The 19,744-nt window shown below is 22.6% G+C and overlaps 6 protein-coding genes across 6 annotated transcripts; 3 read left to right on the top strand and 3 right to left on the bottom strand.

Annotated features, from left to right (window-relative positions):
• Positions 1–787: 787 nt before the first annotated feature.
• PBANKA_1115200 (conserved Plasmodium protein, unknown function) lies at positions 788–5,213 on the top strand (the record flags this gene model as incomplete). The annotated part of the gene is made up of 10 exons (XM_034565687.1): positions 788–1,047; positions 1,139–1,196; positions 1,304–1,358; positions 1,497–1,578; positions 1,689–1,760; positions 1,865–3,201; positions 3,322–3,896; positions 4,038–4,715; positions 4,794–4,848; positions 4,969–5,213. The coding sequence occupies 10 exons, from the start codon at positions 788–790 to the stop codon at positions 5,211–5,213; spliced, it is 3,417 nt and encodes a 1,138-aa protein (XP_034422359.1).
• A 981-nt stretch (positions 5,214–6,194) lies between these two features.
• PBANKA_1115300 (glideosome-associated protein 40, putative) lies at positions 6,195–7,571 on the bottom strand (the record flags this gene model as incomplete). The annotated part of the gene is made up of 1 exon (XM_034565688.1): positions 6,195–7,571. One exon carries the CDS (start codon positions 7,569–7,571, stop codon positions 6,195–6,197), a length of 1,377 nt encoding a protein of 458 aa, XP_034422360.1.
• A 2,498-nt stretch (positions 7,572–10,069) lies between these two features.
• Positions 10,070–10,324, bottom strand: PBANKA_1115400 (BolA-like protein, putative; the record flags this gene model as incomplete). Its single annotated transcript, XM_034565689.1, has 1 exon — positions 10,070–10,324. One exon carries the CDS (start codon positions 10,322–10,324, stop codon positions 10,070–10,072), a length of 255 nt encoding a protein of 84 aa, XP_034422361.1.
• Positions 10,325–11,781: 1,457 nt separating this feature from the next.
• PBANKA_1115500 (NLI interacting factor-like phosphatase) lies at positions 11,782–12,768 on the bottom strand (the record flags this gene model as incomplete). The annotated part of the gene is made up of 1 exon (XM_034565690.1): positions 11,782–12,768. The coding sequence occupies one exon, from the start codon at positions 12,766–12,768 to the stop codon at positions 11,782–11,784; it is 987 nt and encodes a 328-aa protein (XP_034422362.1).
• Positions 12,769–14,748: 1,980 nt separating this feature from the next.
• On the top strand, positions 14,749–15,496 carry PBANKA_1115600 (conserved Plasmodium protein, unknown function; the record flags this gene model as incomplete). The annotated part of the gene is made up of 2 exons (XM_034565691.1): positions 14,749–14,946; positions 15,233–15,496. 2 exons carry the CDS (start codon positions 14,749–14,751, stop codon positions 15,494–15,496), a joined length of 462 nt encoding a protein of 153 aa, XP_034422363.1.
• A 1,575-nt stretch (positions 15,497–17,071) lies between these two features.
• Positions 17,072–19,628, top strand: PBANKA_1115700 (kinetochore protein NDC80, putative; the record flags this gene model as incomplete). The annotated part of the gene is made up of 5 exons (XM_034565692.1): positions 17,072–18,568; positions 18,757–18,786; positions 18,981–19,103; positions 19,340–19,392; positions 19,562–19,628. The coding sequence occupies 5 exons, from the start codon at positions 17,072–17,074 to the stop codon at positions 19,626–19,628; spliced, it is 1,770 nt and encodes a 589-aa protein (XP_034422364.1).
• Between the last annotated feature and the right edge of the window lie 116 nt (positions 19,629–19,744).

The raw sequence follows: 19,744 nt of genomic DNA on the forward strand, positions 1-19,744 counted from the left end.
TTTGAAACAAATTTTTACTAAAGCATTTTATTATTCTAACTGTATATATACATGTGTGTATTTATATTAGTAAAATTTCCTGACCTGTCTTTAATTGATTTTTTTTTATACCTATATAGATCAAGTTATAAAAAATAAGAGATCAATTTTTTTTTTTTTTACATTTATTATTTCAATATATTACTTATGGCACATTTTGCGATACAACTATTGCATATATATACTCAGGGCAATTAAAAAAATATTACAATAACAAGTTAACTTTAGACATATCAGATTATAAAGAGTTGGAAAATGAGGTATATATATATTTTTTTTTCTTAACGCTGTTTATCATTTTAATGAATATACAATAAGGTAAACAAAATGTTATATGCACATATATATAATAATATACTCAATAGATATATATATACAGAGCATATTCCTAAATTTTTCATATGATAATATTTTAATTATGATAGGAAAATATATTAATATTTTTATTCACCATAAAATAAATAATAATAGAAAAAAATAGAATTTCATAAAATATATAATTTTATAATGATATAATCATATCAAATATTATACTTTTCTTTCAATAGTCAATTCTTCAAAATAGCTAACTGTAAAAACAACATAATTTGTATGTACATTTAGATTGGTAAATAAAATATTATCCTTATTAATATATAGAAATATAAAATTGCACACACATATGTCTATATAAGTTTAAACAAAAGAACGGGTAAACGATTTTACATCCATTATTTATTTTATTATTTTTTTTCACACTTAAAGAAATATGGATACCGAACCAAGTTCGAGTCTAAGTGGCAAAAATCCAAGCCTATTAAATGTATTTACTGAAAAATCAGATTTAGGAATCCAGAAAAATGCTGAAATTGAAAATCTAAATGAGCAAATTTTAAGTGATAATACGAACGAAAATTTAAAGAATAATTCAAATGATACAGATTGTGAAAACGAAAATATAAAAAAAAAAAAAGCTGGAACAACCTTGAATAAAATAGAAGAAAATTCCAATCCCACAAAAAATGAAAAGTAAAAAAATAAATAAAATATATAATTTATTATTATTATTATTAAATTTTGTTAAAAATAAATGTAAAAAAATTATTGGAAATTTTTTCAGGAAAACAGATACTAAAACTGAAGAAAATATGGCAGAAAATACCGATAAAGTTGGATTAGTAAAAAAAAATATGAATATATATACATGTATATGTATTAAAATGTAAATATATACATATAGATATTTGAACAAAATGCAAAAACAACATTGGTCTTTTTAATGCAGAATATTCAAAATGATGGGAATGAAAACATCATGTTATCCTCAGAAGAAAATATAAGTACAACATCCCTTTTAAAAGAAAAACAAAAAAATATATTATACACACTTATATAAATATGTACACATCATAAAATTTGGATATTGGCTAATCAATATTTTTTAATTTTTTAATTTTTTGATTTTGTATGTGTCAAAGATAACAATGGAGAGGTAGATCAAGTGTGTCTAGAAGGCGAATTTGAGAACAAAATAGAAAAAAAACATATTCAAAAATATGAGTAAACAAAAAAATTAATTTACCTAAGTAGTAGCTTCAATTATATTTAGCATTTTACCTGCACAATTCATTTAATTTGATAATATCATATACATTTTTATTTTTTTTTAGGAGTAAACTAAATCCAATCGCTCCAGAATTCAAACCCCAAAACTCTTTGTACATATATCAGAAAATTCAACAGTAAGCATTTGAACATAAAAAAAAAATACATATCTTATTAAAAAGAATGTGGGCGAAAAAATGTAAAAACAATATGACATGTTCATGTGTGTGCATTTTTTTAGACACACAAAAAGGAATATCATATTGCTTATAAAATCCTTCGGGTATAAGGGAATTAAGCTAGAAAAAATATCTGGAGAATATTGTAAAAAATATAATGCCGTTTTAAATTTAGCCCAAGCAGGGTTTACTAATATTTATGATATATTAAAAAGCTTAAATAATTGTTTAATATATGAATATGAAGAAAAGGAAGGTGGATATAATAATAATGAAAAAAAAAATGATAACGAAAAAGAAAAAGAAAATGAAAATAAGACAGATATTCCAATTGCAAAAAATAATGAAGAAATAGAAAAAAATTTAATAATAAAATACAAAACCCCCAAAATGAATGAAGATCGCGAATTTTTCGTGAAAATAATATTAGGAACAATTGCAGAATATACAAATTATAATCCTAAATTGAGTAATGAAGAAACACCTTTAAATAATAATTTATCATTGAATAAATTGCCACAAGAAATAAAAAAAATATTTGGACAAGCATTTAATATAAAAGCGCTACAAATACGATGTGGTATTTATAAATTACAAACATTTTTAGAAGATATACAAGAAATTGAAATATTTTCACTTTCAAACGATATAAAAATTCGGATAACTCCAGAAACATATAATTCAAAAATACCACAATTAAAAAATATAAAAAAGTCAATGACTAGTAACGAATTAAAAATAAAAACTTTATACTCACGATTTAGTAGTAAAAAGTTATCAAATTATAATCAATACAATGAAAATAAGACAAATATAAAATTGTGTGATGAAAATAGTAATATAATAAAAAAAACAGCTAGCCAAAATAATGATGAAAAAAATATACAAAATAAAATTGATAAACTTTGTAATATTGAAATCATTCAGACTATAAATTCAAGAAATAATAGTATTAGCCGAAAAAATGATTTTCTTCATGATATAAATTTCCCTTTATATAATTCAAAGTCTTGTGAAAATAATTGGAAAAATCTATTTCTTGGACAAAATAATAATCAGCTTTTTGAAAATCAAGATCTTAGTTATATGAACAAAATGAACAGTATTGATAAATGTGAAAATGATTACATCGATAAATATGACACAAAAATTTCCGCAGATTTTTCTCGTTTCAAAAATGTTCATGATCCAATCATATACCAGAAAGGATTAGTAAATAGCCACCTTACTTATTTTCCTCAATTTAAAAAAGATAATGAAAATAAAAATTTGTTGCCTAGAATATTGCCAAAAGCACAATTGCATATTCTTCTATTTCAGCTTATTGTTATTTTGGCAGCGAGACAAAAAATTGAATGGACTGAGATAAAAAAAATCAAGGAGCAAATACTAAGATCGGGTAATGTTTGTGTGTGCAGAAAAAAAAAAAAAAAAAAAAAATCTGATGGCTATCTGCTTGAATGCGTACACAAACTTCATTTTCAACATGTATACCAATTATTTACATTTATATCTTTAGGGAATGAGACTAACAAGTCAGAAGAAAGTCCTAACAAAAACGAAACTGATACAAAGAGTACTGTAGAAGAACCCGAATCATATAAAAAAGAAAAAACGAATATCTTAGACATTCTGAACAATTCAGGTACTACAGTTTCGTCCGATTATTTAAATGGTAGCTATAAAACACAAGACACTTCAAATATGTACAAACATGAAGTATTATCAAGCGATATGAATACAAAAAATTCTCATTTTTTTAATTCGAATGAATTGGATGATAGCGAAAATGAATTAATAGGTGTTTTTGTTTCTTCAATAAAAAGTGAATGGAATAAAACATACTCTGAGCAATACCCTCTTAGTTTCTATTTAAATTATTATAAAACAAAAAAATTAAAAAAATTGTTAGAAGAAATACCAAATTTAATAATAGCAGGATATGGTAGAACTATGCAAGTTATTACTCTCGATTCTGCACAAGAATATTATGATAATCTTTTTTCAGATGACCAAAATAATTTTAAGGCAATTGCAAAATCTAAGTTTACATCGTTAAGTAATGCATTATATTTTAAGGATGCAACATATAAGGTATTCTTTACGAATTTACTTATTGTTTTTATTATATCATATTGTCTTAAATTTGTAAATACTACAAATAAATATGATAAATAAAAATATTATCCTTTCTACCTACATTATATATTTTTTTCATTATTTTTTTTTCTATAGGAAATAGCAGAAGAATGTATAAATGGAGATACTTCAAATGTTTTTAAAATTTTAGAAATAAATTATATCAAAATATCAAGCTCGAACAAAAATATAAATAATTATAACTTTATACATAATGAAAATATCGGACGAAAGTTTTCAAAACCAATGGATAACCTTATAGATGATTATGATATAAATGAGAATAAAGAAAAATATTATGGACATAAAAATTATAATAAAAAAAAAAATTTAGAAATTTTAAGATATCATTTACATAAATTACTATATAACTTAGTAATACATGTATGTAAAAAGCAAAATTCTTTATTTTTAAAATATAAAGAAAATGGAATTATATTAAACGAGCAAGAAATAAACAAGCAATTATGTGCCCCTGTATCTTATCCAAGTGACTTAACATATGATGATTTTATAATGCCTAAACAAAATTTTATACAAAAATATAATATAGCAAAAAATATGCATATCTTATCACAATATGGTATATATGGAATTAAACTTATACATTTACCAAATGAGTGGTTTAATTTATATAAATGTGAGTTACGCCCTTTAATGAAAATATGCAATTATTATCAAATAGGAAAAATGATTTCTACTATGTCTAATCTTCTTGTTGTCGATGAAGGATTTGATACAAAATACATTCCGAATACAAATCTAGATTCAGAGGTATATTATTTTTTATTTTTATTATATATTTATTTTATTCACATATAGACAATTCTACATAATACATTTTTTTTTAAGCTTGGAAACTTCAATGACTTATCTTTCTGGGATTCTGTTAAGAAGTTCCCTGACAGTATGTTTACGAATTGAAAAATCCACCTCAAGTTTAATGCAAATTTTGCTATCATGTGTTTTTCATGAATATGCATCCAAGTTTAATGCAAATACTGTTATTTTTTTTCCTAATTAACAGATGTTTTACAAAATAAAATATTTTTCCATGAGCCACACAAAGGAAATATAAATAACCCAACCAGTAAAAGCCAAGCATATGAAAGTATTATGGGAATTCTTTTTCCTAATGCAATTTCTCAAAGATCAAATCAATTTCAAAGAAATAATACTACTCATATTAGACCATTCAGAAATTATGATTATAAAAAAAACAAATCATCATTTCCTGGTTTTTATAATTCATATAAATATAAAATAATATAAGCTTGCATAATTTATTCAGAAATTTATAACAAATAATGTAATTAATATATTATTTTTTAGTTTTATTTTACCAATTTTTCTACATACTTATAAGTGCATTATCACAATTGACTACTCTCAGTCGTTACACATAAATTGTTCAAACACGTAGACATGCACTTTATCTCTGTTTTTCAGTATTTTTTTCATTTTTTGAAAAAATTATCATATTTTTTATGTAACATATCTTTAAAAATAGGAAGACTTACCAATTTAAACATAAATATACTTAATGAAATAAAATCGAAATTTTATTTTCACAACTGGATCATACAAACATACGTTTGATTTCATGCGCAAACAGAATATCTATAAGTCCACAATTTTTATAATATATAAAATTTAACCATTTTGAATAATTCCATTTTCCCTACAATTTTAATAAAAAAAAAAAAAAAAAAGCGAATATACATAAGTATGGAAACAACAAAATCAAATAGACACTATGCTTGTATATTTTATTGATATTAATTTTAAAGAAAAATAATAAAAAACCAAAAATATAAGAATACCTATTATAGATATATACACAATGTGTTTTTTTTTTCTTTTTAAAAAATAAAAAAAAATGTAACTTGAAATATCTGAAGCGTATATTTTTTTTAAAGTCATTTTTTCTTTTGTAGTGACAAAACATACGCAAACCTGCGCAAATATTTATTTTTCATCATTTTATAAATCGAAAAATTTACAAAAAAATAAATAAATTCATCTATTAATGAATAAAATGTATATCTATATAGGCACGTGTGAAAGTGTGTATATATATATGTACATATATAAATACGCATAATTACACTTGCAATGATAGGCACACATACACACATAATATAATAATGTAAAAATATAATAGTGAAAATAATAAAATGAGAGCAATGAATAAAGAAAATCTGAACATAAATCAAATATATAAAATTAACAGTTTAAAACAAGTTTTTTATATTATGCTTGAGAATCAATAACCTCCTGCTTTGAAGAATATTTTCTTGAATATTGAGGTTTGGATTTGAAACTTGAACTTCTTGCATTTATATCACGTTCACTTCCTATTCGACTTTCATCAATAGAAATATTTTCTTGACTTGTATGATTTGAAAAACTAACCATTCTACTTGTTCCTTTATGTGTACTATATTGATTGGAACTACTATTTATACTTTCTTTATCATCATAATCTTGAGAGCCTTGATAGCTTTTACTATCATTTGAGCTAAATGAACTTTCATCATCATCTTCATTTTCTCCAGATGATAAAAATGGTTTAGATACTTGGGTTCCTTGTCTACTCTTTGCATAACTAGATTTTTCCAGTTTTCTTTTTCTTTCATCTTCAGAAATCATATAATCAGAAACATTTAATAGAACATCAAAAGCGCCTAAAGACCTTCCAATAATTACACAAACAATAGCCAAATATCCCATAAAAGATGGTCTATTATATCCTAAACCAATCATAAATACTAATGCTATCGAAATAATTTCTAAAAATCTCCATGGACCTTGCCCTGTTCTTCTAACTAATCTATTTGATACAACATTTTTGACAAAAGGTAATGCTCCAACAGTTACTAAACATCCCCATACTTGCCATGTGTATAAAGAAGTTATATTATATGGCATATGTCCTAATACTTTCCATTCACCAGATAATAAAATTAATATTGGTAATATTAAAACTCCTAACATATGCTGATTGTTATGTAAGGTATTTCCTTTGCCTTCAACTAAGTGCATAATTTTTTGCATAAAACCGGCTCTAAATACTGCTGAAAACAATGCATACAATAAGGCCCATATAATTACACCTTTTCCTGATGTTTGGGAATCAAAACATCCAAGTACAAATGCTGACAATAAAAAGGCTATGGATTTCCATCTTAGGGGCATATATTCTTCTCCACATCCAATAAAACGAATTATATGATGAAAGACAACAGTAAAACTTACAAGTACTGGATATGATGATATGCAGGGGGTTTTAAATAACAAATAATTTGACAATACAAGCATTAAACAATAAAAAATTGATGGCACAAATAAAACTTTTAGCATATTTTCGTTTATCTCCACTTTTGGAAAATATGCAAATTTTGGAAATTCTTTACCCATTTCACCACACACATAGGCAACTAATAAACCTTGTGCTAATTGCCACCATGTAACAAATATAGGAAAAGGTATCACATCCAAAAATAGCCGATACATAACAAATACGTTACATAATGTCAAACCAACAAATAATATCTCGGAAGTTATTAACTCCGGATCTTTAAAATATCTTTCGATATCAGTCCACTCTGGCAAAATTGACTTTTCCATTTTATTCTATTTATCGTGTTAAGTTTTATTACTAAATTAAATAAATCTGTCTATGCATACATGTATATATGTGTATACGCAAAGGCGTAAATGTGTGCGTGTGTGCGTGTGTATATTTATTATATGTATATTTTTTTATAATATTTATGTAATTATTTTCCTATTAAAATATTTAATTGTCAAAGTCTATAAAAAAAAAAATATAAAAAAAAATTCAATGTATTATTTATAACACACGTTTCTAGATATTATCTCTTAAATATATGCGAATTTTTTTTTTCAGAAATGCGTATTATTGATCATACAACTAATTTAATAATATTGCGTTCCGTTTTTTTTTTTTATTCTTTTTTAATAATATTTCTAAACACAAACTTATTTTTAATTAAATTTGGCTAACAATCATTTTTTTTTATTATTAGTGTGTGTAAGTAGTAAATTATGCATACACAAACAAAATGCATACAATGTGTACATATACATAAATAATATATGATTTGTTAATAAATACATACAATTTGTTAATAATATATTTGCTAATAATATTAATTGTTAATAAATATTGCACATTTTTTATTAACATTTTAAAATATGTAACTAAAAAGCATTTATATTATACTAAAATTGGAATTGTTTACTAAATATATTTATTACACAAATATAAAGGAAAATAATAATGATAAATATTATGCATATGCAATATGATTTTTTTTTCATGCATATATATATATATATATATTTTTATTTTGTGCTAGAATTTACATTTGAACACTTTAATTTTAGAAAAGATAAAATACATATATTTTATATTTTTTCCTATTTTAGTTTTTTACCTACATAATAACATAGAATTATTTACTTTAATCTAAATTTGCATATCCCTCTAAATTGTGTTATTTTTTTTTTTATATTAATTATTACAAAATATGAGAATATTTATAGTCTTTGTCTGGCTGTTTTTATTTTTTTTTATTTTATTGCATGCTCATAATATTTCAATCTACAATTAAAAATATATGTATGTTTTTTTGGGGGAATTGTGTGTAACTTTGAGATTGCACTTTTTTCGTTTTTCAAATAGGACAATTTTTTTCTTTCTTTTTCTTTGCCGTTTTAAATATAGACAACGATTTAAAACAAAACAAATTTTATTTCATTTTATTTTATTCCATTTTATAGAATATATGCTGAAAAGCTAAGCTAAATAGTAAGGCAATACTAGCGCACATATATACACGCATTATATACATATGCATGTAGTCGCTAATGTGCCAATTTGTCCAGTTAAAATCCACGAATTCCCAACAAATAATAATAATAATGAAATAGTAACGAAAATAATAATAAATACTCCTTTAAAAAATGGGTATAATATAAACTCCTGACCATTTATAATATTGTAAAATGAATACCATCTTTCTATAAAAGAATCGTTAACTATTTTATATGAATTGAAATCCTTAAAATAGAAAGAACATACTTATAGGCTGCTAAAAAAAACATATGATTTATTATAATAGAGGTTTGAAGTAATGAAAATAATAAGAAATATACATAATTACATGTACATATTAAAACCTTTATTACATTTTGGAAAAAATAAATCGAAACAAAAGGCTTTAACTCAAAATAATAGACTAATAAATTTATTCAAAATGTTGTAATAAAAAAAAATGGATTTAATTCTTTATTCTCATAAATGGCATATGCTATATATATATAATACGATAACAAGGCAAAATTTAACATGAAAAATAACATTGAAAATTTTGATGTTAATAAAAATATGATTTGTACTTTAAGCATATAGGGATTATACCTATGTATATAAGTTATAATACCCCTTAATACTTTTATATCCATAAAGTCAGTGCATGTTGGTGCTGGCTATTTCCGTCAATACAAAGACTATAAGTGGTGTAATAAAAACAACATAGCATTATTTTAACATTCAATCAATTAATATTTTCAATGTGCATTTTTTTCATGTTTTATAGTTTTATTTCATATGTAGGTTCCTATGTAAATATAATAATAAACGAATGGATGGTATAGTATAGACACAATTATATATGTGTGGGGGAGGAATATTTATTTCTTATCAATTCACAAGAAATGTTGATAAAAAAAAAAATTTAAGCAAACAAAAGGGTAGTATAACAAAGCATTATAATGAATACACAATATTGTGTAATTGATACATTTATATAAAGATAGCGAAGTATAATTTTGATGATTTGTACAGACAATTTTTTTACATTTTGTTTATAAGGAATATATTATAGCAAAATCTGTTTCATTTTTTGTTAATATGGTTTATGTATAAATATATATGCACATCATATAAATTTTATTTTGTTATTTTTTAAATTTATATCAGGAAGACATATAATGATGAACTTATCAGAATATTTTAAATTTAATTTATGTTCATATACTATTATAAATAACAACATAAATAAATGTAATAAGGTTAAAAATAATGTTTTCTTTGGATTTTATTTTTCTTTAATTTTGTCATATTCAATAGGAGTATGACATTTCATAGAAAATGCATGGATATTTTGTAACTCTTCTTTTATTATTTCATTAACTATTCTATGTCTATCCAATAATCTTTTATCCACAAATTTATTTGAAACAATTATTGCATCAAAGGCAGTTCCACATCCACATGATTTGTCAATCAATTCTAAAAACACGGGTTTTAAGGCCAAGCTTAATTTTTGTTCTATGATTTTCTGTACACTCATTTTTATATTAGTTAAAAAAATAAAAAGAATAAGCAATGTCTGATCAAAGGAATATAAATACCTATAAAATATATAGAGATAATATATATATATATATATATATATTTTTTTTTTTCCTTTTACATATAATAATATAAATGATTTATTTTGTTGGAATTTACAATTTGCATTTATTTGATAAATTATATATTTTTGTTGATACTTAAATCATAACGGCATGATAAAGTAAATGGCTTTATATAATTGAAAAAGGAAAAAATATAATAAAAAAACAAAACTTTAATTTGTTTAAAAAATATAAAATATACTTTGGTCAATCATGATATAATACTTCAAAATGTAATGCATATATAGTTTTAAATAATTTTGTTAATAATTAATTATTTTTCTATATTTTTACAATTCCCTTTCATATTTGACCTATTTCCTTCATTTTTTTTTCTTTTGTTTTATTTATTATTTTATATTATATATTCCCACTTGCTCACAAACTATAAAAAATATTTTAATTGACATACAATTTGTGAGAAATATATAGTCCATATTAAATTTAAAAGGGTTTAAATGGCAAAAAAAAATTATAGATATTATAAAATTGAATGTGTGCTTATTATAATAACATAAAATTGTATATATGGGATTATTACATGGTGTTGTTTTTTCCATTTTTGAAAATATAGGATTTGTTTAAATGTATTTCTTTAAATTTAAAGATCATACTAGCAAATTCACCATATAAAGGATTAAAAAAATAAATTATGCCAAGTTAAATAATATATAAAAATATTTTTTTTATATGGATAGGGTTTATTTCCCATTTTAACTAAATGAATAAAAAAATAAATTAATTTAAAAGTATAATTATAAATAAGTTTAAGTCGCATATATATATATATATTAGTGTATAATATATAGACATACATATTATGCATAAAATATTCTGAATTGGTTCTTTTATATGATTTAACAATCCATGAATTATTTCTAGCATTTTTTAAATATATCATTGAAATGTATATATATAAATATGTATTATATACATATATGCGAATAATATGTGCATACATATATGTGGGCAATCCCACACTTTGACATCATAAAAATAGTAAAAAAAACATAAAAAACAAATAATACTTCTTTACAAATGTTATATATGCAGAAAAATGAATGATTCATAAAATTTGCATAATATATAGTGTGTAGCATGTTGTAGTTTTACTGGACATTTCATTTTTATTTTTTTTAACGGAATAAAAATATGCATATTTTAGAAATAAAAATGCGCATGAGCTGGCTAACTATTTTATTTTATTATTCGAAAGTGAGTTTATATAAAAGAAAATTAAACAGTGTATCATATTAGACTATTATTATTATTATAATATAAAGATAAAGAAAGCTTGGTTATATATCGTTAATATCCTATTATTTTGTTTTCTTTCCAAACATTGTCAAAATTAATAGTGTAATTTTCTTCTTAACATTTTTTCCCTTGTTTTTTTTTGTTCATCATCATCACTAGAACCTTTGAGTTTTGACAATGAATATGGATAAGATTTCATTTTATTATTAATTTTTTTTCCTAATTCATTCCATTGTCTTTTTTTACGAGCATATCTAAATTTGTTCATAAATATTTTTAAATAGTTTATTGCTTGAAAGGCTAATGATTGTGGATATAAAGATTGGGATAAATTGTCATTTAAATAATTTATATGTTTAACTGGAGCAGTTGTTAATAAATTTGCTATATCTTTTTGTGATTTGGCTTTAAAAGAACAAATAGACCTTATATCGCCAACTTTGCGAAGGTTCAAAAAAAAAGGAATACTGTCTAATAATTCTGTATCATTTAATTCCCCTTTCCATTTTTTGATATGAAAAAAATTATCTGGATATTTAAAACCGGAAGCGTTTGAATCATCTATTAAAATCATTTTTGAAATTTCTTTTTTGATATTTACTAAATTTTTAATATATACTTTACCATTCATTTCAAAACAATCTTCTCTATAAAATTTCTTATCAATATAATGATCAACATCCATAATATTTAAAACAGTATCAGCATATGATTTAATTGAAGTTGTAAATATTATTATTTCATAATATGGATATAAAACAGAAAAAAATAAATCTATATATGGTCTTTTGCATACATATAAAGATAAATATTTTCCATTTATTAATACATCAATTTCTTTTTGATAATCATATTTTTTTTTTTTTGTACAATATATTAAAGTTTCATCTAAATCAAGAACTAATGTCATAGATGGAAATGTTCTTCTTTTTCTATAAGTCCTTACATTTAATTTTCTTTTTATAACAAAAAATCCTAGAATATATTTCACAACATTTTTTAATTTTATCCATATTCTTAAATGAATTTTTACTCTGTTTAATATGTAGTAAATACATCTTTCGATTTTTTTCCGTTTCATGCTTATTTATTTCTGCTTAGCATAACTCATCTTAATATCTTTGCTGTAAAAGTCAAATTAAATGAAATCAAGAAGCAATGTGCCAAATCAATCTATTCATGTATTATCAAAATAGTAAATTATATATATACACACTATTTCATATAAAATATATGTCTGTACCTGTAAATATTTATGCACATATTTACACATATGTGCGGAATTTTAAATAACGACCCGATTTTATAGATTTCAAAAATCGCTGTTTTTATTATACTGTTGTTACCTATATATTTGTTGTTTGTTTTTATCAAACTTCGTCCTATAAATTTGTCAAAAAAAAAAAAAATAGGAAAATAACCAGTCAGGCCATTTAAATTGCATAAAATCCTTTCACTTTTTTTTTAACATGAAAAACTATATTTTCCTTACTTAATATTTCATTCTTGAATATTATTTTGTCATGTATATGGGCACTATTATATGCATTCAAACTTTGTTATTAATTTTAAGTACCAAAAATGAATATACGATGCATACTATATTATATATGTATATGTTGTATGTACATGTATATATATATAGAGGGTTGATAATATAAATCGGAATTAATGCAAAAATTCCTTAGAACAAAAAAAAAAGGTTTTCTTTTTATTTCACACGAAAATTAACATGGTTCTCTCAATTTTATTGTTGATTAATTTATTTTTATTTTATTATTATTATTTTTTTTTCTCCCGTTTTAATTCGCTGTAATTATTTTCAATTATTTGTTTTCACTTAATTTGTGTTAATTCATCCCGTTTATTTAATGTTTTTTACATATTCATTTTTATTTTTTTCAAGTTCATTCAATTACTCGTTTCAAGCTTATATTTAAATTTCAAATATTTATATATATATATATATAATATATATATATTTTTTTGTCGCAATTTAACGAAAATATAATGCCCTTATATATATTATTCCAATATAATAATGTTTATATTATTGCAAAAACTTACCATTTGTATAATTTGCATAAAGCTAAAAAAAAAATAGTTAATATGTAATGGGCATAAATAATATTTTTTTCTATATTTAATAACGTAAAATAAGATATAATAATGCCCATCAGTGTTTATTATGACTAATAGTAAAGAAAAAATAACAAAAATAATAAAATAGCAAAATAAAATAAAATAAAATTATTTGGGGTTTTCAATTTGTTTAACTATATTTTTTCTCAAAGAAAATATGCTCTTATATTCAAATTTTTATTTTTAATAATCTTAACCATATATATATATATATATATGCACTTCATAATATATATATCCTAAATTTGAAAATTACTTTGAAAATATTTAAGGAAAGGAAATAGGAGGAAAACAAAAGCAAAAAGCAAAGAAAATAACATCCCCTTTTAATTAATGTGTAAAAAATTCAAAATATTTTATTACATATAGATTATTTGCATATGTAAATAGCTACCGTAAAATAAAGATTTTCATGGATTTGACAATTCTAATTTGTATGTGATTTTTCCATTTCTTACATATTACAGTTATACCTTTTTATTAGTGCTATATATTGCCAACATAATATAATGCAAACTTTTAAAAGACGTTTCGAGTACTAGTTCACTTTCCATTAAATAATATTGACAAGTCTAATTCGATATTTTTGTGTGTAAGTTATAAATAAATATTTGAACAAAACAAAAATTTAGCCAAATGCGCGAAAAAAAACATTCTTACCTGTTCATATTATTATAACAAATGATTTTATAACACATAGAATATATTATGAAACGAGGCATATATAATGAGCATTTATTTAAATATATAAATATCGATATAACATTATATATACATGGATTTGTTTTTCTTTTGTTGTATATATGAATTAACATTCTATATTTCATCTATATCATTGTACATTCATTATAATTTGCTTATATAAACCTACTTATGTAATAATAGCAAATATATTATATATTTATATATTTATTTCAAAATGTCTTATGGATGGCTTACTGAAAGTACAATTTTCGGGAAAAAAGAAAAAACAATTCAGTTAGAGAAAGATAAATTATTTAATGAAAATAAGCATAACCCTAAAAATGAAAATAGTATTGATAAATTAAATGGAATTGTTAATTCTTACCTTAAAAATATTAAGGAATATAAAAAAAATCCGATAAATAAAAAAAAAGTAATAGTAAAAACATCTTAATATAAACCTTATGTCTACATTATATGCACACACAGTTGGATAATAGCGCATTTTGTGTGTCTGCGTTAAAAATACAACGAAAAAAAAATTTTAATCATAATTTAATCTATGTTATTATTATATATATAACTGTTTTTTTTATTATATTATATCATAAGTAGTCTTACATATTAATTTTTATTATTCTTATATCCGTATTATAGTTCATATTAAATATATATAACATTTCAAATAGCCATTTTATTTGTTTTGCCCCTTTTTTTAGCTTAGCTACCATGAAAAAATATACAATGAAAAAAATGAAGGTGTAGAAAAGAGAAATAAACAGGATAAAGAAATTACGATTGCAAACAAAAAAATAAATAAAGAAAAGAAATACGAAAAGCTCCAAAAAAAAGGAAACAATGATCCCAAATATTTAGTCAATTTTGAATTAAAAAAAGAAATGGAACTCGAAATGGAAAAAATTCGGAAATTGAAGGAACAAAAAAAAAAAAAATTGGAATTATTTCAAAATGAAGAGCAATAAGAAATAATAAATATAAGTGGAATAATTCTAGTATATACACTTGCGATAATGTTACCATGTTTTTTTCAAATGGTTACCAAATTTGATATATATATATAAATGTATATATTTATTTGTCAATACAATTTTACTTTTAAGAAAATTGAATAAATATATTTTTTTTTAATAATAGCTATATTCTTATTTTTTTTAGTATTTTTATTTGCGCGTATTTACAAGTTTCTCGGGATTTCTTTCCCTCCTTGTTTTCATTTATTTAAATCTTGTTTTTAAAACTTACAATAATTATAATTCATAAATTTTAAAGAATAAACAAAAACTCTACCATTTTAATTATACAATTCGATAAAAATAAATTAAGTCTGTAATGATAATATTTTTGTTATTTCCTTTTTTTCGCCCTTTTTTTATACCAAATTAAAAAGACAAACATAAAATATGCTTATTATTTATGGACAGTGTTAAGAAAGACAAATATGAAATATATGCACATTAGAAATCAATGCCCTAAACGTGTGCTATAAAGGTTACCAATTTATAGAATTAAAATATAACAAATATCATTAATACTTTGAGAATTAATATATATTTATGTGTGTTATGTGTACATAAATATGTTTGCAAATTCCAGACAATTAATCCATTTATCATAAAGTGTGATGAAATATCTTCACCCTTGCTTTTACATAATACATGTAATAACTTAGGATCGTCACCCTCATATCGGATTTTTTTTTACTTTACATAAAAGGGTAGTGTGTAAATTAGTGTAACCATTAAACCTTAAGGGGGTATTCGCCAATATGCGGCATCATAATTTTTTTTAAATAGTCACATTAAACATTACTAAAAAATTTTCAAAGAATATATGTATAAGCCTTACATACACTCTTTTATAATTATTTTTTTATTAACAAGAAATAATTTTATAAAAATTATTCGTTATTTATATGTGCATTCAGGAAAAATGTATATAATACATAAAAATATTCTGAACAGCTATTTTTTTTTATAATATTTAGCTACATATCTTTTTTTTTAATCAAAAGTGAAATATTTTAGTAAATAAAAAGTAATAGTATACTAAATAAACACAAAATGATATGCTATAAAAAATAAATATATTAAAAATAAAATGAAAAATGACCAATTAAAAAATTTATTAATTTGAATATTAAAAGTATTTCTTTTCGCTTTGTTTCTTTTCATTTTTTTGTGTGACATGTACACATTACTATTATTGATGCAACTTTTGTGATATTTTTGTATTATTTAATATACACTATTTAGCTGTATTTTATTTTTATCCTTTGGAGTTATTTGGCCATTTATATTGTTTTTTGAATGTAGTAAAACTACGAAAATAAAATGCTTTAATTTTTTTTCTTTTATTTTCGCAATTTGTACAGTATATATCCCACAGAGTGTGCGTATGTGTGTCCCTCAAGAGCAAATTACCATGCTACACTAAGGCAAATATTTCTTGTCATAATATACATCATATATATATTTTAGTTTATTTCTTAACTTACTTTTCTTTTATCATATGCCGTCTCCTCTATACACGTAGGCATAATGAATAACCATTCGGTGTACAAATTCAATCCAACAATGTCAGTATTCAACAATACCAATTTAAACAACAGCATATATATCTCTGCTGACAAGAAATCGAAGTCAAGGACATCACTAAATACATTGTCATTTTATAAACCAAATGCATCTGTATATGTAAAGAAAATCGATAAAACTGACAAAAAAGACAATGTAAAAACATTAATTCGATATTTAGGATGGAAAAATTATAGCGGTACAATATCACCAAATTTATTCAAAAATCCAAGTATGACTGATTTAATAAATATATGGAATTTTATATTTAAGCATGTGGACCCATTAATAGAAGTTAACAAAGATAATTATGGAGAAGTAGTATTAAGCTTCTATAGAGACATTGGATACCCATATACAATTTCAAAATCTACTTTGGTGGCTCCGACTACAGGTTTACAATATAATACACATTTATCTGCCTTAGCTTGGTTATGTCAATTGTTAATTTTTGAAGCAGAATGTTTTAATGATATTAATGAAGAAAAAGATGTAAATTTTTTATATGATTTTAATGAAGATTGTGAAATAAAAATGGAAGATTTTATTTTGCACAGTTATAGATCATATGTAAATAAAGAAGAAAAAAATATTAAGGATATGCTTAGTGCTAAGTTAGAAAAAGAATTGGAAAGACTTGAAAACGATATCGAAATAAAACATGAGGATATCCAAGAAAAGAAAAAAAAAATAGAAGAGATAAAAAGTAATATGAAAGAAAATGAAGAATTAATAAAAAGAAATAAAGTATTACGCGAAGAAAATATAAAAATAAAATCTTTACATACAAACAGTTTAGAAGAAACTATAAAATTAGAAAAAGATATTGAAATTTGTAAAAAAGCAAATATAGATGAAAAAAACAAAACCGAAGAAATATTAGAAGAAATAAATAAAATAAAAGAAACATTGCAAAAACAAACTTTAAATAAAGCACAATTTATACAAATGAATGAAAATATAGATAAAAACAAAGAAAAAATCGAAAATATAAAAAATGAAATTAAATCATTAAATAACGACCATCCAATTTTAAGTGAAAAATTAAATAATAGGAATAATGATTTAAAAAAATTAGCAAAAAGTGTAAATGACAAATTAACTGAAATTTTACAAATATTAAATATATACAATAATTTATCCCAATCAAATTGGAATAATGTTAGCACGATTAGTATAAATATAGACGGGTTAACAATTGATACTATGCTTAATGTTAAATGGAAAGAAAATAAAAAAAATATTAAAACGTATATTGAAAAAGATAAAAAGGAGTTATCTAATTCGATAAATATTATTGAGGAAAATGAAAATCAAATTAAAACAATCGAAAATGATATAGAACAAATAAAAGACTGTATATATGATCTGGAAGAATCAATCAGAAAGACAAACGAAAATATAAGCAATTTTATAAGCGATTCTAATAATAGGTTTAATCAAATTATTCGGCAAAATGAGGTATTATTTTAAACTCCACATATTTTAGTCAATACTCGCAATGGTGGCAACAGAGAGGCTGCTCAGTTGCCCCTTCACAGCCACTCCACTCGTCTGTTTGTCGTCTGTCCGTTCGTTCGTTCGTTTATTTGCCCATTCGTTTGCCTATTCACTTGTTTTATTTTTACTCTTTTTTTCCACTTTTTTAGGAAACACTTGAAGAAGCCCGGAGTAAGCAGGTGAAAAACGAACATTGCACACCATTAATATTTTTCATGTTTTTATAAATTTTGTGAGACATTGTATGTTTTCTGAAGTTTAAAATGATCATCTTTATAAGCCGTTTTTTATGTGCTATTATATAAAAAAATAAAAGCCAGAGATATTTTACATCCTAAATTGTATATAATTTTGCATTTTGTTTTCTTTTTAGAATGAGGCAAATGAAATGTTTAAAGATGTTATTGCATCAAAAGACGATAAAATAAATACTCTTAACAAAATAAAAATGGAAAACGAACAATTGTTTAAAGAAAAATTATCAACACTTCAAAAGGTTTTAAAAACGATATCAAACATATATACATATGAATATTTCTATCTATTATATATCTTTTATTTATATTTCATTAATGCACTATCTATTATGATATACACATTAATTGGGGTGTAATTAGCATGCATATAGATAGAAAGATATGTATGTCCTTTGTCTTTATCACATCATTATATGGATATTTATATTACTACTATTTTGTTTTTAATATTACAATTTTTTTTTTTTTTTTTAAGGCATGCTCAGTTTTAATAGAATTAAAAAGCTATAGTAAATCCTATATTTCTATGTAAGATTTCATTTATTATTTCTGACTGTAAATGCATATAAATATCAATTCGAGGAGCTATTTTCAATTTACTTTGAATGTAACTGTTTATATTACATCAAGATGAAGCTACTACTATACAATAAATAATACAACACATTTCGACCTTTATTTTATATTTTTTTTATAGAGTTTTAGACGAAAAAAAAAAGGAATTAGAATTATATAAAAATTTACATCAAAGTGTAACTGAATAAATATAAGCAAATAAAAAATATGCATATCTATATATACACATATGTATTGATTATATAAATATACATGCATATAGTTTTTTTTGGGTATATGTTTTGGGAAAATGATAATAAATAGA

The sequence above is a fragment of the Plasmodium berghei genome, assembly GCF_900002375.2.
Source record: "Plasmodium berghei ANKA genome assembly, chromosome: 11".
NCBI classification, from domain to species: Eukaryota; Apicomplexa; class Aconoidasida; order Haemosporida; family Plasmodiidae; genus Plasmodium; species Plasmodium berghei.